We start from the raw sequence: 23907 nt of genomic DNA on the forward strand, positions 1-23907 counted from the left end.
ACCTTAACTGAAGCCTACACTTGACCAACTGAGCCACCAAGGCGCCCCTAGAGTGGACTTTTTTAAAAAAAATTAATTTGACAGAGAGAGCGAGAGAGAAACAGAAGCAGCACAGGCAGAGGAAGCAGCACTGGGAGAGGGAGAAGCAGAAGAAGAAAGAGGGAACCCCATGCAGGACCAATCCCAGGACAACCCAATGATGACCAAGCCGAAAGCAGACGGTTAACCCGCTGAGCCGCTCAGGCACCCCTAGAGTAGACTTTCTTAGCAGAAATGTGTTCAGGGGCCCCCAGCTTGCTCAGTACGTAGAGCACACACCTCACACACAACACTCAATCTCTGGGGCAGTAGTTCAAGCTTCATGTTAGGCATATTGAGGGAGGGAGGAAGGAAGGGAGGCGGGAAGGATTAAGGGAGGAAGGCAGGAAGGAAGTGTTCTTATGCCTCTTCGTAATTTTCCCTTTCAAAACGCATGAGTTGTGCAAGAAGAATCCACATCCCACACTAACAAGGCAAGGGTTATAATAACTTGATTTCTTACAGGCAATACTTTCATCTTATGTTTTATTTTCCATTTTTTGAGCAAGCGTTTGTCGTAAGAGATCAAGTTAGTTAATAAAGAGGGATAGGAGTGTAAGCAGTGGATGCTTCCTTTTCATTTCCAGCCCCCAAAATGCAGGTTTTGAAGGGGAGAGTGGTCACTCCAGGTCCTCACATCGCTCCAAGGGCAACAGGGCAGACCCGAAACCAAGACAAAACCGAGAGCCGGAACCAGGGGTAGGAGGTCCAGCCCAAGAAGACCCCAGGCCGGGAATTCAGTGGAAGAGCCTCTGCTGCTGCCCCGCTCGCACGCCTCCACAGACCCGCAGGTGGCCGGCGGTCTCGGTTTCCACACTTGCAGAAATGGTAGCATGGCCCCGCTCTCCTCAGGTGCCTCGGAGGCACTAACAAGAAATCACCGGCCTCGGTGAGGTTCTGTTCCTTGGGCTACAGGAGCCGGCTGAAGAGAAACAAATCACCTTGTTCTCTCCCTCCCTAAGTAGCTCCAGGTGATCTTTTTCGTGGGGGTGGATGCCAGGCGGAGACTGCCCCCAGCGACCACGTAACCCGAGGCCGGAGGGGCTTCGCGCCCACGACGACCCAGCACCAGCCAGCCAGCCTGGCTCCCAGCCACGCGGCAGGCGGCGGGGTGGGGGCGAGGGAGACTGCCGGGTGGCCACGTGACCCCACCCGTTGCCCCGGGAGATGGCCGGCGCTTTGTTCTCAAAGCCCCGACTCTCCCACCCGGCGTCCCCCGCGGGGCGAGCCGTGGTGCGCGCGGGGTCGACCCGGCCGGCTCCGCGCGGCCTCCAGGGCCCTCCCGGCCGCCCGCTGTCCCCCCCGCCGCCCCGCCGCGGTTGGTACAGCCCGCGCCTGGAGGCTGCGCGGCTGTGGCGGGGACCCCAGAGCAGGCGGCAAGTCGCCGGGGAGGAGGTGAGCGGCGCGGGGCTGAGGCGCCGAGGGCTCCCTCTGCTGCCGGAGAGGGCGCGAGGCGAGCGTCTTGAGCGAGGGGGCTGCCCCCAGCGCAGCCCGGGCCGGACCGCCTCCTGTTTGCGCGCCCAGAGCCTGACTCCAGGGACCCCTCAGTCCTCCAGGCTCCTTTGTCCCGCCTGTCCCCCGCCCTGACGCTGCCCACCCTGCGCTTTTTGGTCTGGCCGAGCCCGGCGCGCCGGGCCGGGCTCCGGACCCCCGGCGACGGTGGGAGATACCCTTTCCCCGACGCCAACGGCGTGTCATTTCTCCCCAACCCAGATTCCATCCGCAACATGCCGGACGTCGAGGAGAAAGTGCCCCTGAAGGCCCCAGGCGACGCACAGTGCCGGTCCTGCAAGCCCGAGACCTCAGCACCGACCCGGGAAGACCAGAGAGGCCCCGAGGACCACCCCGCCCGTAGGTCCCGTAGCCGCTCGGGGGCGCCAGCCCGGGGCAGGGCGGAAGAGGAAAGGCCCGCGGGCCTCTCTGTTTGCCCTTCGCCTGCACCCCCCCCACCTCGCCCCAGTCCCTGCTCCCCCAGGCCCTAGGCCCCCTGTACACCCAAAGGTTGGTCCAGGAGAAAGGACCTGGGCCGGATTACTTGAATCTGACAAAAGAAAAAAATTTTTTTAATCTGACAAGATTTGAGGCCAAGCGCCTTCACCGCCATAATTGTTGTAGTTTGAATGTGTAGGTGGAAAATGGCGGACACTTGGTGTACTTACTCTCAGAGAACCCAAGTGGCCTTCGGTGGGAATCACTCGGCGCTTCATGGATTTAAGAAGTACTGCTGGTCTGGGCTTCTGTTCTCGAGCTCCGTACTTTTATGTTCCTCTTGCGTCGCAGGTCTCTTCTGTGCTTCCGTAGGTCGAACTTCGCTGGGACTCATCCAGCTTTTCTCTTCTAGTAATCTCTACAGAATTTAAAACAGGCACCAGTCTGAAGACCTGTCCACGTGCAAGAGTTTAACTCGAGTTAAACTCGAAGATTAAAGTGTGAAAAAGTAGTTCAAGGCCCGGCTACTCTGAGGTTGAATTGCACTTTTCTCTTGTGGCCACATGGGGTCGTTGCCGGCTAACAGAATGGCCCCAAAGTGGCAAATTGGTGCATAGAAATTTATTTAGATAGAATGAACCTGATGTGGGGGGGAAAGCCAGTTTTTTGTAAATACGGTGTAAACAATTTAATTCTTTGGGAGACTATTTAGATGAATCCGTAGGTAAAACAACCCTAAAGTGAGTAACCAAATTGCCTCTTAAAAAAAAATTATTTTTTTTGACATGTTGTAGATTAGTTGTCTTGGTTCAGTTACTGTATCATGTTGAAAATTTCTTTGGCCTTGGGATTTGGATTTTAAAAATCTACTTTAGTTGCCTTTTCCCTCGAATTTCTCTTTGGGCCCTCCCCTTTCCGGATTTTTACAGCTGTTGGGAGTTACCTAGTACCATGGTACTTGTGAGCACCAGAACAGTCTTGTCAAAGTAGGATCTGAACTTCGACTTCTTGTATTTGGAAAGTGTTTCTGTGGGTAATCTTTCCCTCTGTCCTTCAGTAAGCTGCTATAACTCAGTATCCCTTGGAAGATTTTATTTCTCATTTCGCATTAGTGAGTTAATGGATTGTCTGTTTACATGTTTGACTGTGTTTTGCCATTTTGTCTGAAACCAAGGGCTTCCGAGAGGCTGCAAAAATAAAGGGAATATCAGCTGTCCACTTAAGGTTCAAGTCATCTTTATGTTTACCAAAGCAAGGGCTCAGTGACTTTTGGTAAATTTGCAATCACCTTTTACCTATAGATTTTTATTTTATTTTATTTTTTAATTTCAAAATAGTTCAACTTTGTTGAAAAGTAAAAAAAAAAAAAAAAGGTGAATGCCCACATTGTTAACATTCTACCACATTGCTCTCTCTCTATAAATATGTATTTTTGTCCTTTCATACTGAAAGTTAGGGTCATAACTTGACTTCTAAAAACTTCATCATGTATCTCTTAAGTAAAGGCATTCTGTGTAGCCTCTTTTCTACAATAACTATTTTTCCTTTTTACATTTTGAAATCTTACTGATGGACAACTTAAACATTTATAAAAGTAGAGAGACTAGTACAGTGAGCCACATTTACTCATTACCCAGCTTCAGCAGTGACCAACTCATGGCCGATCTTCATTCATTTATATCCTCTCCATATCTCAGAACCAGATATTTTTCTTGCTGAATTATGAAGGGCTATTGAAAGGGAATGAGAAAATATGATGTACTATGTGTAACTTCGTTCCACATACCAAGTGATCATTAAAACTATTGTGCTGTTTCATGAGAATGAGCTCAGCTGGGTCTGTAGTGAGAACTTAGAGCATTGGGTCCCAAATGTTAGTGCTTGTTTATGACAAAATTCTTCACAATATTTAGTGAAAGAAAATAAAGATGTAATGAATTTTTCCTAAAGCTAAATCGATTCAATGTAAAGGACTCCTCTTTATTCTGATAACTTTCCCTTTCTGTTTTGTGGGGGGGCAGTTTTTGGTTTTAGTTTTTTTGAAGGTTAAGCTGTTCTTTTTTGAAATGATGGTTTGGTGGTGGTGGAGTGGATTTTTTTATTTGCTTATCTGCAGTTCACACTTGGCAAAACAGAACGTGGGCAGGTTCTCATCAGTTGCTCAGAATCTTTGGAAATGTCAGTAACCTATAAAATCCTAACACCTGGGAACTCCTGCTTTTTGAGACCAGGTGACACTGGTGCCATTCAGTACCATCGATATGGAGAAGTTAACTTTCATCAGAGTCCGGAAAAGGAGAGCAGAATCAGAATACCCTTAGATAAATGCTTATGTTTGCAAATCACAAATTGTTTCTTTGCTGCTTTAATTATTATTTTACTTTTCAAGAGAAAGGCTTGTATTTCATTTTTGTTATTTATAAAATAGCTTCTTTGTCCTCCCTCACCCCCATGCTGGACTACGCTAGGCACTGAACCCAGAGTTCAGAAAACCTAAACTACTAGAAATGTCAGATGAGTTGGTGTGAGATCAATTTGATGAATCTCAATTTGGGGCCTACTCAGAGTGAGTCTATGAATAACATAGAAATTCAGAATGACTCGTGTCTGCCATAAGGTTTTTTTTTTTTTTTTAATGGAAATATAGTTGTTAACATTAGTTTCAGGTGTACACCTGAGGTTCTTTCTGTCACAGGTCTGATAGGTACAGTTGATGATGTTTCTAAGCTGAGCAACAAGATTGGAATGAATCATGATTTCCACGTCAAAGAAAAGGTTTCCTCTCCAAGCAGGTACCAGCTCTTCTGATTTTTCCATTTTATTCATTCTGGCATAGCTATTTAGCACTAATGGCTTCTGACCAGACTTGAAGCATCTTTATTTAATAATCCAATTGAGTCAGTAAAACTGGGGGGGGGGTACAGTTTTTGAATATAAACCTTAAGAGGGCTCAACAATTTAAATAGAAGAGTAATAATTATTAGTATTAGAATGTCAAGAAGCAAATGTTATTTAACTAGTAAATAAGCCAAAGTAATTATTATTGCAGTGTTCACTTTGTGATCCTCTCCGCGCCCCCCCCACCGTTAATAATAAAATATCAGTAGGGTGGACTTCACATCTTCTCTGATAAATGTTGAAGAAGTAGCCTGTGGTAGCTAGCTCTTGTTGCTATCCAGTTATCCTGGATCTTAGTAGCTGAAACAATGTTCCTTATCTCACAGTTTCTCTGGGTCAGAGATACGGGCACAGTTTAATTGTGTGTCTCTGGCCCTAGTTGTAGTCAATGTGTTGAGTGCTAATCAGAGCCTCCCTCAGCTCTGAGCCACATAGCAGCTGGCTTCCCCCTCTGAGTGAGTGAGAAAAGAAAGGTGTGAGAGATGTTGCCCAAGACAGAACCCGCAGTCCTTCTGTTACCTCATCTCAGATGCATTCTGCTTGCTGGAAGGTAGACGCTAAACCACGCCCACACTCCTGGAGCTGAGGTTACCCCAGTGTGAATATCAGGAATCCTAGATCTTTGGGCTCATCTGATCAGCTGCCTGCTTCATAGCTCCTTCCAATTACTCTTTTAAGTGACCACAGATGAAATAGGCACAGATAGAATATGAATTTTTATTTAAGATTTTATTTATTTGAGAGAGAATGAGTGAGTGAGAGAGAGCACAAGCAGTGGGGAGAGGCAAGAGAGAGAAGGAGAAGCAGACTCCTTGCTGAGCAGGGAGCCCAATGTGGGGCTCTACCCCAGGACCCTGGAATCATGAATTGAGCCGAAGGCAGACCCTTAACCGACTGAGTCACCCAGGTGCCCCCATAAGTCAGTTTAACTTATGAATAATGTTCATAAATAATGCTCTCCCACCTCCATCAAGCTTCACTTTGATTCTTAGTTATATTGACATTGTAACAAGGGAGCACCATTTGGGGAGTATGAATTGAATGGCTCTGCTGGTTTATTGGCAGTTAAATCGGTAAATTCAATGTCAGATTTCAAAAACTTCTAATTTCCCACCAATAGATCAATGAGGACAGCTTGTGATCAGCCAGTTTCTTTAAATGCTTTTGTGATCCGGCAGCCTTAGGGAATCTGTTACTCAAGTGCCATTGTTTATGGCATGGAGTTCCTGTCCTTTTTGTGCTCTGATGTGCCCATGCTTGGTGCCACAGCTTCTGTGGGACCAGGTTTTCATGAAAACCCACATCTCCTAACACCTCCCTCACTGCTTAGATACGTTTGATGGCAACAGGAGAAGAGAAACAGTTGAAACCGGAAGAGTGAAGGTCTGCTAAAGGGACCGTAATGAGGGAGTTGGGGGCATGGGTAGACGAGAGAAGAGAGGGAGAAACGAAGCAGGAGAAATAGTACCAGTCAGAGCTGGATTTTCATGTAAGGTCATGCAGAATTTTATCAGGAGAAAGGTTGAAAATAGAGTTTGACCTGACTCACTTTTGGCAGTTGCCTCTCCTTTGTGCATAGGCTGCTGTTAATGATGATTGTATACTCTGAAGGGAAATCCCATGTTTGGGCATTCATTGATCAGGTGTATACTGAGTCCTTATGTGGCAGGCAGATACTGAGTGCTGGGGATAGTTAGAGATGTAGCTGTAGATAATCAAGGCACTGTCGTTGCTGTCAGAAGTTTTTGTAGGGGGGACAGTTGAATAACAGAAGAGACCCATCAGTTCACTCATAGTTGTTTGTAGAGAGTTTCATGAGAATGCTCAGTTGCTTAAGGAGGGTCAGAGAAGATCTGCCTGTTCAGGAAGACTTGAGTTGCTTATGAAACCTTGAGTCAAGTCTTAGAGGAGGAATAGATGTTGCCCAGATGGTCTAGGTGGAAAAGAATGTTCCCAGCAAGGAAACTATGACAGAGGCAAGGATATGGTATGTTTTTTATAGGTTCCTTGGTGTGGGCAGCTGTATAAAATGAGATAGAAGGAGATAAATTAGAAAAGGAGGCAGAGCAGGGTCCTGAATTATGTTGCTGGTGAGGGCAAGTCCCTAAAGGACTTTACAGGAGCAGAGCATCATGGTCAGAATGGAATTTCAGAAGTCCTTGATTTTAGAATGAATTTGTGGAGAACAAATAAGAAAGGGACAAGACTGAGGGCAAGGGGACCAGGGAATGGGTTATAACAGTAGTCCAGGTAAGAGATGATGGGAGGTGGGGATGGATTCCAGAGGCATTTAAGAAGCACCGTTTGTGGAACTTGGAGATGGTTTAGATAGATAGGATGAGGAGAAAGAGTTGACAACAATTCTAGTACACCTTACACCATTGGACAGATTATAGTTGGTTACCTCTGATGACAGATATAGTTGGTTACCTCTGATAACCTCTGATCGTTACCTCTGATGATTGAGGCTAGTGTATTGGGAGAAGAACTTTGACTTTTTGTTTTGTTCATTTTTGTATTGCTTGTTTGTTGTTTGTTTTACATGGCACATACATTACTACTGTATTTTTTAAGGGGGGGATGTTTAATTCAAGAAAACCAGTAGCTACTTGGCAATGACTAGGTCTAACCTCAAACTTTTCGAATGGTTCTTTTTCTCTTATGAGTCTCACTGAAGGTTAGAGACCTCATTTAAATAAACTTTGAGAGGAAACTTAATTCCTGTCATTTCCTTTCTTAAAATTAATACACATTTTTTAAAAACTAGTTTTGTTTTACAGAAAAAATGATTGGAAAGTACAGAGTTCCCACAGAGCCCATGCCCTGCAGGACACAGATTCCCCCATTGTTTATATCTTCCAATAGTGAGGTCATTTGTTAGAGTTGATGATCTAGTATTAATACATTTTTATTAACTCCAGTCCATAGTGTACCATTGAGGTTCATTTTTTGTATATTCCATAGGTTCTGAAAAATGTACAATGTCATATATTCACCATTTTTGTATCCTACAGATCACTGCCCTAAAAATCCCCTGTGCTCTGCTCGTTCACCCTTTTCTTCCTGCCACATGAATCTTTGGCAACCACTGATCTTTTTATTGTCTCCATTGGTTTCCAGAATATCCTATAGTTGGAATCATAAAATATGTAGCCTTTTCAGATTGGCTCCCTTCATTTAGCAATATGTGTTTAAGATTCTTTTATGTCTTTTGGGGTTTGATAGCTCATTTCTTTTTAAGGCCGAGTAATAGCCCATTGTCCAGATGTACCACAGTTTATTTGTCCCCTCACCTACAGAATGACATCTTGATTGCTTCCAAGTTTCAGCAATTATGAATAAAGCTGCTATAAACCTCCCTGTGCAAGTTTTTGTGTGGACACAAGTGTTCAGCTCATTTGCTTAATACAAAGGACAGTCTATGGATCATATGACAAGAGTATGTTTAGTTTTGTAAGAAGCTGGGGCAGCTACGATTTTGCATTCCCACCAGCAATGCATGCGAGTTCTTAGAGTTGCTCCACAGTGTCTCCTGCATTTGGTGGTGAAGATATTTTGGATTGGGCCCCTCTCATAGATATTGATGGGTATGTCATTGTTATTTTAATTTGCAGCGCCCTAATGACAGGATGTTGAGCATCTTTTCATAGGCTTATTTGCCATCTGAATGATGACTTTTGTGATGTGTCTCTTCAGATTGTTCCCCATTTTAAAGTTGGGTTATTCTCTTTTTGTTGAGTTTTAAGAGTTCTTTGTATAGTTTGGATACTAGGTGTTTTTTTTTTTTTTTAAAGATTTTATTTATTTATTAGAGCGAGTGCAAGCACAAGCAGGGGGAGTGGCAGCGGGAGAGGGAGAAGCAGACTCACTGCTGAGCAGAGAGCTTGACCTGGGGCCTTCCTCCCAGGACCCCAGGATCCTGACCTGAGCCACAGGTAGACGCTCAACTGACTGAGCCACCTAGGCACCCCATGGATTCTAGTTCCTTATCAGATATTTGTTCTGCAAAGATTGTGCTTTGTCTTTTCATCTCTTAACAGTGTCTCTGTCACAGAGTACAAGTTTTTAATTTTAATGGAGTCCAGTTTACCAGTTTTTTTCTTTCATGGATCATCATGCTTTTGATGTTGTATCTAAAAGGTCATTGCCAAACTCAAGATCAGCTAGTTTTCGCCTACATTATCTTCTGTGGTATCTATTTCTTACATTTAGGTCTGTGATCTGTTTGTGGAAGGTATTAGGTCTGTGTCTAGATACACTTTTTCGAGTGCAGAGGTCCAGTTTCTCCAGCCCCACATGCTGAAGAGACTATCCTTTCTAAATTGAATTGCCTTTGTTTCTGTTTTTCTTTTTTTCCTTAAGATTTTGTTTATCCATTTGAGAGAGAGTAAGAAAGAACATGAGAGGGGAGGTCAGAGGGAGAAGCAGACTCCCCATGGAGTTGGGAGCCTAATGTGGGACTTGATCCCAGGACTCCAGGATCATGACCTGAGCTGAAGGCAGTCGCTTAACCAACTGAGCCACCCAGGCTTTGATTCTGCCTTTGATTCTGTTTTTCTTTTTTAGGGAGAAGAAATGTCTGATCTTTCTGGTCTTCATGACTGGCTACCTGGTAGGGCCCCTGATATTGGGAAGATAGGAGAAACAGGTTTGGAAGGGGAAGATACTGAATTGAGTTTTAGACCTGCTGATTTGGAAATCCCTATGGATATTTGAGTATTATCAAAGAAGGAAAATCCTTGTCTAGATTTTAGGACTATAAGAAAATAAAAGGTCCTTCTGTTCATGGCTATGTGTATGCATAAATGGCAAGTAAGTCACATATTACCTAGGCTAGATGCAAATTGGTGCTAAAGCTGGCCTGATCTCCTTGGAGGGTTCTTCCTTCTACAGAGGGAGGGCTACTTGAAATCATGAGGAACCCTTCTAAGAGATTTTGGTCATGTTCTTGACATCCAAGTTTGAGCCCAGCTTGTTCAACTTTGCTGCAGTCCAAACATAGTTCCTGGTCTTTTCCTGTCAGTATGATGGTCTTTTGTCATATCAAATGCTGTTTGTTTGGGCCTTAGGAGATAATGACCTTCTAACAGTTTTTGGGTAGAGAAAGTAATTTGTTCATTTAATCCTCTTACAGTTTGGAAGGCAAGGTCAAGGAGACAATGCACAATGCCTTTTGGGACCATCTCAAAGAGCAGTTGTCAGCTACTCCCCCAGACTTCAGTTGTGCTCTTGAACTTCTGAAAGAAATTAAAGAGGTGAGTGACCTATCTTCCACCCATAGATGTAAGTTTCCTAGACATCCCCAAGGTCATTGGAATGTCAGTGGCTAACAGATCCTAACTGAACATGGTCCACGAATCAGTGAAAGTCTAATCCATAGACAGAAATCACACAGTAGTTTCAACAAGGAAGTTTTAATATAAAAATTATAACATGGAATTGAAGAATCAAGAGCTTTGAGCTAGTAAGTAGCAAAGAAAACTCTAAAGTAGACAAAAATATCAGCTAGAAGGAGAATATGCCATACTCCTAGGACCCACAGAGAAGACGCAAGGACTCGGAGAGCATGGCTGTGCTGGGGAGATTGTTGTCCTGTGTGTGCTGCTGACTCGCATGCAGGGGCCAGGGACTGCAGCTGATACCCGTGCAGGAGCAGCCCGACATCAGACCCAGAGCCCTTTGCTCTGCCAGAGCCAGCTCTGGCCAGGCTGCACAAGCATAGTGCTTCGTGCCAAGTTAGTATTTCAGAACCAGGAAGAGAAGCTCTTGCCCCTTGTGATATTTTTGTAGTATGCGGTGGGTACCCCCGAAAGTGACCCCCCCCAGTGATCCACACCCTTGTATAATCCTCTCTCCTTGAGCATGGATGAGGTCTGTAACTTGCCTCTAAGCAGTATGCCAGGGTGCTGGGATGTTGCACCTAGAAATACATTTCACTGCAGACTAGAGAAACCCTCTTGCCAGCCTTCAAGAAGCAGACAGCTATGCAGTGATCAGCCCCTGCAGAGGGTCCTAGGGCAGGGAAATGCAGCTGGCCCCTAGGATCTGAGGGCAGCATCCATCCGTCAAGTCTACAGCTGTAAGAAAATGAATTCTGCCAGCGATCTGAATCACCTTGGTAGCCAAGTCCTCCCCAGTCAAGCCTCCAAATGAGAATGCAGCCCAGCCAACACCTTGAGTGCAGCCTTGTGAGAGTCTGAGCAGAGGGCCCAGTGAAACTGCAGCTGGGCTCCTGCCCCACAGAAATTGTGAGCTAAGAAATGTATGTGCTATTGGAAGGCTCTATATTTATGGTAATTTGGTATGTAGCCCGGAAAACGAATCATGCCCTCTACAGATGAAGCTTAACCATTGTGCCGCCTGCTGAAGGAAGAATATCTAAAGGATTCCACTCCATGTTCTCAGAGCAGAGAAGAGAATGATGGATTTGGAACTGAGAGACAATAAATTGGTAACTGTCACATTCCTCTACTTGGGCTGCTTAGCTTCCAGATGCACCCCTCTACACACATTTCAGTTTTTGAAAAGATAACTCTATTTCTACCTGCTCAGATAGAGTTGTCTTACAGGTTCGCGTTCTTTCAATAAAACAAGGAGACTCACAGCTCCAGCAGCTACTGTGCTGGTTGCTATCAAGTTCAGTCACGGTGCCACTGAATATTCTGGTACTTAAAGCCTAATTGTAAAGTTAACTGCCAGCAACCAATCTGTAAAATGATAGTAGGAAGAGGAGGAGAGAAGATGAAATAGGTCAGCATTGACAAATAAACCCGTGCCTGTGCCAGGCAAAGAGAAAACATAGAGTCTTTGCTTCTGTACTTGGTCACATGGCTATGGTGGACCTGCATGGCTTCCTTCTATGGTTCATTCCTTATTTCCCTTGTCCTCAGCCTGAGCAGCCACAGCTGATGGGTTTCTTTACATGTCAAAGTGACCCAAACCTTCACTGCCAAAGAATCTGAGTCCTTCAGGATTTTGCTGCTGCTGTTTGCTTGCTGTGGTTTTCCAGTAACCTTTATCACTGGGTATGCAAGTACCAGGGGGTAACCTCAGGATCATTTACTCTAGCCACTAGAATAACTCCTTTTTCATCCTCTTGGTTCAGTGGTAAAAGGAGCCCAAAATGACCAGGTACTGTGTCCTCCTCTCATTCACAGGGCCCAATGCAAACGTACCTCCCAAATCAGCAGAGCCCAAAGTAGGCAGGATGGGCAATAAATATTCTGCAGGTGGGTTAGTAGGTGTAAAAGTAAAAGGAACCAGTCCTGCTTCCACCCCTTGATTCCCAGGACTATGTTTTCCAGCTTTGGGAAACGGCACAATATAATGGTCTTTGATTCAAAGAATATATTGCATCTTAACGGTGGAACATCTTCCCTTCAGCATAGTGTCCCTCAACCCATGTAATCAAGTCTTCAGTAGACTATTCCACTTTTCAGTTAAGGCCTGTCGATTTAGGGGTACGCAAGCATGAACCCATTGCTGCACCTCCTTTGCTCTGAAATGCTCTGTGATCAGATGCAATGGTATGCGACATGCCAGGGCCGGGAAGATGAGTAAGGCATTCTGCAAAGACAAATGTTGGGGCTGATGGGAAGCACCGCAGACAGAGAAGACAAATCCGTATCCAGAATACATGTCTGTTCCAGTGACGGCAAGTCTGCCCCCTCCACAGTGGAAGCGGTTCAAAGAAATCACCTGCTGCCAGGTGGCTGGCTCATCCTCCCTGGGGAATGGCACCGTATTAGTAGCTTAGTTGTTAATATCTTTTAGAATTTTTTAAAATTGTAAACATACATAACAAAATTTTTACCACGTTAATTATTTTCTTTTTAAAGTAGGCTCCATGCCCAATGTAGGGCTTGAACTCACAACCTTGAGATCCAAAGTTCCCTGCTCTACCAACTCAACGAGCCAGGCACCCCACCATTTTAATTATTTCTAAGTGTTGAAACTCAGTGGCATTTAAGTACATTCACAACATTGTGTGACCATCATAATCCATTTCCAGAATGTTCTTACCTTCCCAAGCCGAAACCGTACCCGTTAATGGTAACTCTTCATTCCCTTCCTCCTCCAGTGTCCTCTGTTACACCTTTTGTCTCTGTGTGTTTAGCTACCCTAGACACCTCATATAAGGAGAATCATATATTTGCCCTTTTGTATGTGGCAAATTTCACCTTAGCATAATGTTTTCAGGCTCAATCTGTGTTGTAAACAGGGGTCAGAATTTCATTCCTTTTTCAGGGCCCAATAAAGTTCCACTGTATGGATATATTGGGTGGGTATATTGCATTTTGTTTATCCACTTGTCTGTTGAGGGCATCTGTGCTGTTTTCACATTTTGGCTACTGCGAGTAGTACTCCTGTGAACATTCATGGACAAAAATTTTGTTTGAACACCTGTTTTCTGCTCCTTGGGGCACATGCCCAGGGGTGGCACTGCTGAATTTGAGAAGCCACTGAGCTGTTTTCCACAGTGGCTATACCACTCTACATTGCTGCCAGCAAGGTATGAGGTTCCAGCTTTTCCACATTTTCCCTGATGCTGCTTTTTGTCATTATAGGCACCTTAGTGGGCATGGAATGGAATCTTGCTGTGCTTTGGATCTGTGCAGCCGTGGTGGCTAGCAGTGCTGAGCCCCTTCCCCTGTGCTTATTGCCAGTGTTGTCTTTGGAGAAAGGTCGGCGGGAGTCTTTTGTCCGTTTCCAAACAGGGTTGTTTGTCTTCTGTTATTAAGTTGTAAGAGTTCTTTATGTATTTTCGATAGTAGCCCCTTACTAGATGATTTGCAAATACATTCTCCCATTCTGTGAGTAGTCCCTTCACCCTCTTGATAGTGTCCTGTACACAAAAGTTTCTCTCTTGATGAAGTCCAGTTGATCTAGCCTGTTCCTTTTGCCTTTGGTGTCCTGCTTGCCAAATCCAGGATTATGAAGATTTATCCCCTTATTTTTTTCTATGAGTTTTAGAATTTTAGCTCTTCTGTTTAGGTCTTTGATCCATTTGGAGTTAATTTTTTTTTAAGATTTTATTCATATATTTGACAGAGTGCACAAGAAGGGGGAGAGGCAGGAGAGGGAGAGGGAGAAACAGGTTTCCCATAGAGTGGGGAAGCAGAGGGAGAGGGACCCTGGGATCATGACCTGAGCCAGAGGCTAACACTCAACCGACTGAGCCACCCAGATGCCCCAAGTTAATTTTTTTTTAAAGATTTTCTTTATTTGAGAAAGGGTGAGAGAGCACGAGTGGAGGGTGCAGGAGAGAGGGACAAGAAGACTCTGCTGAGCAGAGAGCCTGATGCGGGACTTGATCCCAGGACCCTGAGATCATGACCTGAGCTGAAGGCAGACACTTAACTAACTGAGCCACTTAGGTGCCCCAAGTTAAATTTTTTATAAGGCATAAAGTAAGGGTCCAACTTTACTTTTTTTTTTTTTAAGATTTTATTTATTTATTTGACAGAGAGAAATCACAAGTAGACAGAGAGGCAGGCAGAGAGAGAGAGAGGGAAGCTGAGCAGAGAGCCCGATGCGGGACTCGATCCCAGGACCCTGAGATCATGACCTGAGCCGAAGGCAGCAGCTTAACCCACTGAGCCACCCAGGCGCCCCCAACTTTACTTTTTTAAAGATTTATTTATTTTAGAGAGTGGGGGAGAGACAAAGAGAGGGAGAAAGAGGGTTTTTTGTTTGTTTTGTTTTGTTTTAAGATTTTATTTAATGGGGAGAGAGAGAAAGCATGAGCATGGGGGAAGAGGGAGAAGCAGACTCCCTGCTGAGCAGGGAGTCCAGTGTGGATCCCAGGGCCCTGAGATCATGACCTGAGCTGGAGGAACTTCCACTCTGTGAGAAGCCTGTTTCTCCCTCTCCTTTTACCTCATGCCGAGTGAGTCTTAAGCAGACTCTGCACTCAGTGCAGAGCCTAACCTGGGCTCAGTCTCATGACCCTGAGATCATGAACTGACTCAGATGCTCAACTGACCCACCCAGGTGCCCGCCGACTTCATTCTTTTACTTGTGGATACCCAGTTTTCTTGGCACCATGTGTTGGAGAAACTGTCCTTTTTCCATTGAATGGTCTTGACGTTGTTTTCAAACGTTATTTGACCACATCTCCAGGTTTTATTTCTGGGCTCTCTATTCCAGTCTGCTCTGTAGGTCTGTCCTATCTCTGTATATGTTTGGTCTCTGGACCCTTTCATCTGGCCCCAGATGGCTGTGGGGCAGGCATCATCTCACGGTTAGGTGGGCCCGACAGTGCATAGTTCCTCATGGGAAGCTCTGGCCACACGGCCATCCTGCGTCCTCCAGTAAGGTGTTTACTTCTGCAGAAGTCCAGGAGCAAGCCAGAAACTAATTCTCAAAAGGCAAATCGTGGTTTGCGGAAGAAAACATAGATTTGCCCTAAATCCAAGAGGTCTTGCTATGGTGTGCTCTTCGGCGCCTGCCAGAGGCCCGTGTCGGGGAGCCCTTACTTGCCATGTACACGCTGTCACTGAACCTGCTGGATCACATGGCCCAGATGGCGTCGCAGCTTGTGTGCGGCCTGGACTGGCTGCAGGGCCTGGTCTTGCCGGGCTTCCCACTTGAGATGGAAAGCCTCACAAAGGACTCTAAATGAGCGGGGCTGGCCCAAACTCAGATGCAGTGTGTGGTGCCTCAGCAATCCAGGAAGGCCTGTGAGTGGCGTGGGTCTCTCTCTGCGGCGGGTGGTAGGCGGCTCAGCGAGCCGTCTTCTCCACGGAGGCACTGGCTTGACAAGGTGCGGACCACCGAGGCCTCGCGCCTTCACTGAGGTAACAGGCCATGGACACCCTGTGGGGATTGTCTGCCGGCCTGTAGTTGCACACTGTCCGAAGGCTTCTAAAGGACTCATCCAGCCCATCGTGAGGTCCAGTGGGCCGGGGCCTTTAGTCAGACCTCCGCCAGGGGCGCGGATTTCCTGTCAGTCAGGGCCACTCAGGAGCAGGAGCCCGCAGTCACTGGAGCCAAGCGACACGGTGCCAGCGCTCCCCCAGCCAGGCAGGAAGGGCCTCTTCCCTGTAAGGCCTACGGATCCTCTCACACCCCCTCTGCTAACAAAGCTTAATGTGTGCCTGGCCACGGAGGAAACACAGCTGGAGGGCTTGGCTCCGTTCTCACAGGGCGTAGGCCCTAAAGGGCAGAGTGAGCGCTGAGAGCCTCCAGCCCGGACCAGGTATAGTTTGCCATTTTAAATAGAACGCAGAGAAGCTGAAGAGCCAGGGATCTTGCTGTGACAACACACTAGTCATCGAACACCCCCCCACACACACATACATGTTCTGTATGTTATGGAGACACACATGGAGAGAGTTTGTCTCCACAGGGAGCTTACATTTGGGGTTAATAGGCTATTTCCAGTACTTCTTAACTGTTCCTTGGCCTATTTCTTCCTTGCCCTCTGAAGTAAAATCATCTAAAAAAATGCCTGCATTGGGGCATCTGGGGGGCTCAGTTAAGTGTCTGGCTCTTGGTTTCGGCTCAGGTTGTGATCTCAGGGTCATGATATTGAGCCCTACATTGGGCTCCACGCTCAGTGTGAAGGCTGTTTGAGAGTCTTTCTCTCTTTCTGCCCGTCCCTCCATCACGCACGCGCTCTCTTGCGCTCTCAAATAAATTGCACTCTTTAAAATTTAAAGTATCTCATCACTGTGTGACGTATGTATTTTATGTTTGTTGTACTTTGCATATCTTTTATCCACACTCCTTGATGTTACTTGTCTCCTTATCTCCTTCTGCCTAGAAAAGGATGCGCCGTGGCTGTATTAATCCCCTAAAACCTCGAACTGTCATCGGCCTCTCAATACAGATAAATCATATTTTCTGGAAAATTTAGGGAACCACTTCTTGTCCCTAAAAGACAGTCTTTGGCCAAAGGGTTGTGCATTAGAGAAGGATTGGGGCTCCACACAGAAAGCAACTGCCTTTGATGTTCTCTCCTGGGCAGATCCTGTTGTCACTGCTGTTACCGCGCCAGAGCCGCCTGCGAGGAGAGATCGAAGAAGCGCTGGACACAGAGCTCCTCAAGCGGAAAGCAGAACACGGGGCCTTGAATGTCTCTCTTCTCTCTAAGTACATTCTCGACATGATGACTCTGCTGTGTGCACCCGTTCGAGACGAAGCAGTGCAGAATCTGGAGAACATCACCGACCCTGTTCGGTTATTGAGGTGGGAAACTTGACTGCTGTCCCTCAAAAACCCACGTCGGCCCCCGGGCCAGGACAAGTGGGGCCGGACACGCGACTGTAGCCCCATCTTTGTTGGCTCTTCCCTGTTGAAGACGTGACCAATCCTGTCCTTGCTGACCTATTAGCTTTTTTCCTTTTCAACCAAAGATGACCTTAGTTTGGTTGGGCCTCCTATATAAATACCATTATATCATAAAACGTTAGAGTATGTGATCCTTCCAAGGAGTTCAAACATCCTTTTCCCCTATTTTCTCATTGCATGTTACACAGTGTGAGGGGACAGGGATGGCAGGTTATCCCTATTTAACAGCTATAGAAACTAAGATGCAGGAAGTTAGAAAAGAAGAGAAGAAAAGAGTGGCCCAGAAATTGCTTCAGATATGGCATCACCTATAGTCCCACTTCCCAGAAAGATTCATTAGTATACTGGTGTGTTTCCTTTTACTGACTCTACCATTTAAAAAAAAAAAAAAAATGATAGAATGATCATGTGGAAAGAGAGCTAGCCTGAAGGCTTAGAGGTCCGGAGACTTCTCTGTTTCTCACTCTGCCATTCACTTATTCTAGGCCTGGAGTCTTAGTCACAGTGCCATTTTTTGTAAATTTAGGACATGGGACTATTTTTTTTAAGATTTTATTTCTTTGTTAGAGTGTGTGTGTATGTGCATGTGCGTGTGCATGCGCATGAGTAGGTGGAGGGGCAGGCAGAGGGAGAAGCAGGCTTCCTGCTGAGCAGGAAGCCAGACTCAGGACTCGATCCCAGGACCCTGGAACCATGACCTGAATTGAAGATAGATGCTTCACCGACTGAGCCACCCAGGTGGCCTGGAGATGGGACTGGTTGTAACGCTCCTCCTCACTCTGGAACACAGTGATTTAATGACATTTTCTGTAGGGTCCCCTCTCACTAGATTTCCTTTCATAGTCTATTTTATTTTCTCTTATGTCAGAGGGATCTTCCAGGTTCTGGGCCTGATGAAAATGGACATGGTGAACTACACTATCCAGAGCCTTCAACCCCACCTGCAGGAACATTCCATCCAGCATGAACGGGCGACATTCCAGGAACTCCTCAATAAGCAGCCAAGTATGTACATAACTTGAGGGCCAGAGTGAGAAGATGGGATCTTGTTTGGATCGGACTTTTGTGATGTTAGAGAGTGCTCTATCTCTTGGGAACAGAAAGTTTCTTTCTCAGGTAGGGCGAGGGAGAAGGAAGAGTTATCTAAGACAGACCCCTTTCCCCCAAGCAAAGCATTTATTTATTGACCAGGAACAGATCTTAAAAAGAACCTTAGTCTTGAAGCTTTAGGGATGTGGGTGCTGAAGATGCTTCCCCACTCTCTTCCTGTTCTAGGCCTCCTTGACCACACCACCAAGTGGCTGACCCAAGCGGCTGTAGACCTCACCATGCCACTTCCGATTTGCTTGGACATTTCTGACTCCACCACCATGGCCTGCTCCTCTCCAAACGAGACAGTCAGCAGCCCCGAGCCCCTCAGCCCCACCATGGTGTTGTCCCAGGGTTTCCTGAACCTCCTTCTCTGGGACCCTGAGAATGAAGAGTTCCCTGAGGTGGGCCCGAGGAGGGCAACACCTTGTTCTGTATCTGGGACCCCCGTCTGGACCCTCCCCTCCTGACAGCCTGTTCTTGCCCACGTCCCCAGACGCTGCTGATGGACAGGACCCGTCTTCGGGAGCTGGAGTCCCAGTTGCACCGGCTGACCCTCCTGGCTTCAGTCTTGCTGGTGGCCAGTAGTTTCTCTGGCAGTGTTCTCTTTGGCTCACCTCAGTTTGTGGATAAGCTGAAACGTATGACCAAAGACCTGATAGAGGAGTTTGACTCCAGGTGAGCTGTGTAGAGCTTTTCTAGAGGGATGGTCATGAGTGCTTTGAAGACAGAGCTTGGTAACAAATGATGGCTTACATCCCACCACGGACCACAAAGACTGGAACCATCCACAGGGATTGTTGATGTCTTTCTATAATGGTCTTGAGACTTGTGACAAAGTTAAACCTCTTTTCCAGAAAGGGTAGTCTGGAGGGTAGTTTACTACAAAGCAATTATTCTCTCCTTGAGGGGATGCCAGTGGGCTGGTCTGAGGTATATCTGGGAGTTGATCGATCAGTCAGTGATGTTAATCGAGCATCTGTGTGCAGGGTGTCACACCAGAGGAAAAAAGGAATCAGAAGGCTAGGTTTGTTATTGTATTTGGTGACAGGACATATGACCGTGGAAAATGTCCAACAAAGTCTTAAAAATGCATATACATATATAAATAAACTCCATGGGGCTGAAGAATTGACACCAAACTTATCCAGGGTGGATTTCATGGTTTATCTTATTTTCTAAGAAGTAGAACATGGTGTCTTATCTAGAGAATAGTCGGGACATGGATAGCAGTGAGAACGCTGAGCCTGCCCACTGGGTTCTGCTGCTACCAGGGACTGGGAGGAGGGTAGGAGGGGAGCTGCGAGTCTCCCTCAAGTGGGCTCAGCTTCTGGTGTGGAGCTTCCGAGGCCATCCTCTGGGTGCCAGCTTCCTCTTCTTCATGGTCTAGTCCTGAAGAGGCTATGCAGACTGTGAGTGAACAGGTGTCTCAGGAAATCCATCAAAGCCTCAAGAACATGGGGCTTGCTGCTCTGAGCAGTGACAACACAGCTTCGCTGATTGGACAGCTCCAGAACATTGCCAAGAAGGAGGACTGTGTCCGCAGTGTTATTGGTGAGCATGCGTGTTGGGGTGGCAGGAATGTTTTGGGGGAGAGGTACATCCCATCCCTGGGAGTCAGTCACTGAACCATTTAACAATGAAAAGCAGGGTCACTGGGCAAGTTGCTGTTCAGGCTTTAGTTTTTTTTCAAAATACTGGGTTGAAAATATATTCCTTTCGGTTTAGAGAGAGATTCTGGTTCTAAGGAAGGTTTGTACCCAGGAATTTAAGAATTCTGGTTAAGAGATCCTGTCCACCTAACCTGAATAAGTCATCTGTGGCCTTCTGGGTCATTTTCTGACTGTAGTCCAAGTCATGACATTTACCCCCAACCTCCCAACAATAAGAAGCTGGTGCTGAATTGGCTGGAGGATGTGTTCCCACAGCAAGGACTCATCCCTGTTGGAATGGAGGGCATGAACTTGACCTTGCTCTTAACCTCAGCCATTTAAAGAATAAGTCTAAGAGCCTCATGGTAGTTTCTCACCAGGATCTATCTACTTTGAAGGCTTAAGTCATCTTTTGAGTAGTCAGAAATTTACTAGCTCACTCGTTTGTGGTCTTTGCCTTGTCCTTGGGAGCGAAATCAAAGCCTCCTTCCTGAACAGAGTGAATGTTCTTATCTCCAGGTGAGTGGGTGGGCTAGTAAATATCTCGGTTAGCTTAGAACTGGAGTGAGTAGAGCAGAGGGGCTAGGCTGCTCCCTGAAAGTTGTTTGCTTCTTCCCTGCTCACAGATCAGCGGATCCATTTGTTTCTCAAATGCTGTTTGGTCCTTGGTGTGCAGCGGTCCCTGTTAGACCTCCCCGGAGGCCTTACTGTCATTGAAGCAGAACTGGCAGAACTAGGCCAAAAGTTTGTCAGCCTAACGCATCACAATCAGAAGGTGTTTGGCCCCTACTACACGGAGATCCTAAAAACCCTCATCCCTCCAGCCCAGGCCTTGGAAAATGAGGTGGAGTCTCTGTGACTGCACGGACTCCAAGCCCCAGCCCCTCGGACCCAGGCGAGACCAGGCGAGAGCTCGGCATGCTCCTGGGGTGACCTCACCAGCGACCATCAGAGCAGGAAGCCCTCCTCCCCTCCCGAGGGCAGTCCACCAGGGCTGAAGTGAGCAGCATGTCAGCAGCAACTGGCCCAAACTCATTCACCAATAAACTTATGGACTGCAAGCTGCCCTCTGCTCTTCCTGTGCTGTGGCTATGTCTGGGCCCCATGCTCTGGGCCCCCAACTAGCAGAGAAGCCAGAAGACCCCCAGTGTGCTCCCATGGGCTAGGAGCTCCCTTTAGCACACAGAGCTGAGAAGCCAAGACACTCAGGTGCTAGCGTTATTTCTCTAAGGGTAAAGCATTTCTCTGAGGCTCTGAGAAGCCCGTAAAATTATCCAAAGTATGAGTATGAGTATGGCTTCTCTGGAAGTCACAAATTTGTTTTGTCAGTTCAGCGCAGGCTTGGGCATGGTAGAAATTTCATATCCAGGACCAAATTCTCCTGAAGGTTTCAAATGATGCAGCAAGCTGTCAAAAAATAGAGTAGCTACTGCTTCTGTGGCCAGGTCTGCAAGGGCGGGGCTGGGCAAACAGGCGGCAGGGAAGTGAATGTTGGCTGCGAGCAAGTGTTCTGCAGAGCGCAGTCTGGGGCTCAGGGGATTTCTTTCTCTCCAGTCGCCGGAGGGGAGGCTTGGTCTGTTTGGTCAGTGACTGACTCTCATCAAGTTTCTTGCTCATCCTGGTCTCCAGCTGCGTGAGCTCCCTGGCCCCTCATCTCTAAGCTTAGATACCCTGCTCTGACAGGTGACGTGGGCATTTAGAAGTGGTACTGCTTCCATCCAGGACTCTGTTGGCAGTTGGGGGTTGTGAGCTCGTGTTGGCATCACAAATGAGAGAGGTTCTGGGAAGGGCCTGGGCATGCCTCCTGGCATCATAGAGATCCCACCCATCCTCCTCAGGCTGACTGCCACACACCTAGTAGAGCCAAACGAGGATAAGGTTACTTATCTGGCCCTTTATAAATAATGGACAAAAGAAAATGAACCTTCACTTATGTGCTCTCAAGGTAATGGGAAGAGAAACAATGTTCTCAGCATTTGGGGAATGGAGGGGGCCGCTTGGAATACACAGAATCTGGGAAGAATGACAGAAGGGGTATTTGAGTTCCATCACACTCGGGTTTGTTCCTTTCCAGAGCGACGGGTGACATAGCTGGGTTAGCAGTGTGGCCATGACCAGAAACCCTGGAGGGCCTGGATAGACATTCTCAGGATGGGGAAGCCCAGAAAAAGGGCATGTTTGAGAAGTAGTGAAGCTTGCCTAGATGGTTTCTCTGATTTGTAATGATTAATTTGAATTTCTTCAAAGTCCACATTTTGGAAGCCGCTTTATCTTAGAGACAGAGGTGTGCTAAAGGGACCTCTGTGAAAAGGACTGCTTGGGTCATGGGTGCAGACACTGAGCTTACAGTAAAACCTTGCTTTATACTTCATAATTAAAATCTGGAATGATCCATTTCTTAGAAATTTCAAGTTGATTTTCTTGTGCTTCCACACTGAGGAGACAGGGATCCTGACCTCCATTTCATCCTGTCCATGGCTTGAGGGTATATATTTAACACAAAGGGAAAATACACATAATATAAAATTTTCCATCAGTGACACTTAGTATATTTACAATATCGGTCAACTATCACCACTGTCTACTTCTAGAACCTTTTCATCACTTCAAAGGAAATCACATACCCGTTAACTTTTTATTCTTCCCTCCCCGAGCCTCTGGCAGATACTACTTTGCTCTTTGTTTCAACAAATTTTATTACTCTCTTTTTTTAAAGATTTATTTATTTGAGAGAAAGAGAAATAAGAGTGTGTGCGCACATGAGAAGGGGCGGGGCAGAGGGAGAGAGAGAATCCTGAGCAGGCTCCCTGCTGAGTGCAGAGCTCAACATAGGGCTCAATCCCACAACCCGAGATGATGACCTGACCTAAAACCAAGAGATGCTCAACTGACTGAGCCACTCAGGTTTCCTGATTTTTTATTTTTATTTTTTTTATTACAGAAATCTTGGTGGGTGTGAAGTGAAATCTCACTGTGGTTTGATTTGCATTTCCCTGATAGTGGTCTTGGGTATCTTTTCATGGGCATTTGTATCTCTTTGGTGGAAAATGTTTATTTTAGTCCTTTGCCCATTTTTAAAAAAGATTTTATTTATTTATTTGACAGATCATATGTAGGCAGAGAGGCAGGCAGAGAGAGAGGAGGGAAGCAGGCTCCCTGCTGAGCAGAGAGCCCAATGGGGGCTCAATTAGGACCCTGGGATTATGAGCCAAAGGCAGAGGCTTTAGCCCACTGAGCCACCCAGGCGCCCCATGCCCATTTTTTAATTGGGTGGTTTTGTTGTTGAGTTGTAGAGTTCTTTATAAATTCTGGATAGTAGACCTTTGTTAGGTAAATGATTGGCAAATGTATTTTCCTATTCTGTGGATAGTCTTTTTCTTGATAGTGTCCTTTGATGCATAAAAGCTTTAATTTTGATGAAGTCCAACTTACCAGGTTTTCTTTTTATGGATTGTGCTTTTGCTGTCAAGTTAGGAACTCTTTGCTCAGCCCTAGAGCCCCCAGATTTCTTCCTAAGTTTTTTTGCTAAAAGTTGTATAGTTTTGTGTTTTACATTTAAGTCTATGATCCATTTACAGTTAATTTTGTGTAAGGTGTGAGACTTAGTTGAGGTACTTTTTTTCCCTTTTGTCTGTGGATGTCCAGGTGTCCCAGTTGCACTTTATAAGTTGGGCTTATTTGTCTGGGTCTCTTTTCTGGATTTTCTATTCTGTTCCACTGATCTACGTGACAGTCTCTGTTCCATACAACACAGTATTGATTACTGTAGCTATATATTAAGCCTTAAAATTGAGTAGACTGATTCTTCCCACTTAATTCTTCTGCTTCAATTTTTTTTAAGCTATTCTAGTTTCTTTGCCTTTCCATGGACTAATCTTGTCTATATCTACAAAAAAAAAAAAAAAAAAAAGGCACCCAAAAAAAACAACCACCAAAAAAATGCCTTGCTGGAATGTTAATAGATATT

The 23907-nt window shown here is 46.1% G+C and overlaps 1 protein-coding gene across 1 annotated transcript; it reads left to right on the top strand.

Moving 5' to 3' along the window:
* The first annotated feature begins 1458 nt into the window (after positions 1–1458).
* TCP11 (t-complex 11) lies at positions 1459–21316 on the top strand. Its single transcript, XM_044254938.1, has 10 exons — positions 1459–1473; positions 1792–1929; positions 4703–4799; positions 10040–10160; positions 16877–17097; positions 18068–18204; positions 18475–18692; positions 18785–18966; positions 19679–19842; positions 20567–21316. The coding sequence occupies exons 2-10, from the start codon at positions 1806–1808 to the stop codon at positions 20797–20799; spliced, it is 1497 nt and encodes a 498-aa protein (XP_044110873.1). The 5' UTR covers positions 1459–1473; positions 1792–1805; the 3' UTR covers positions 20800–21316.
* Positions 21317–23907: the final 2591 nt, after the last annotated feature.

This window comes from Neovison vison, chromosome 1 (genome assembly GCF_020171115.1).
Source record: "Neovison vison isolate M4711 chromosome 1, ASM_NN_V1, whole genome shotgun sequence".
In the NCBI taxonomy this organism is placed as follows: Eukaryota; Metazoa; Chordata; class Mammalia; order Carnivora; family Mustelidae; genus Neogale; species Neogale vison.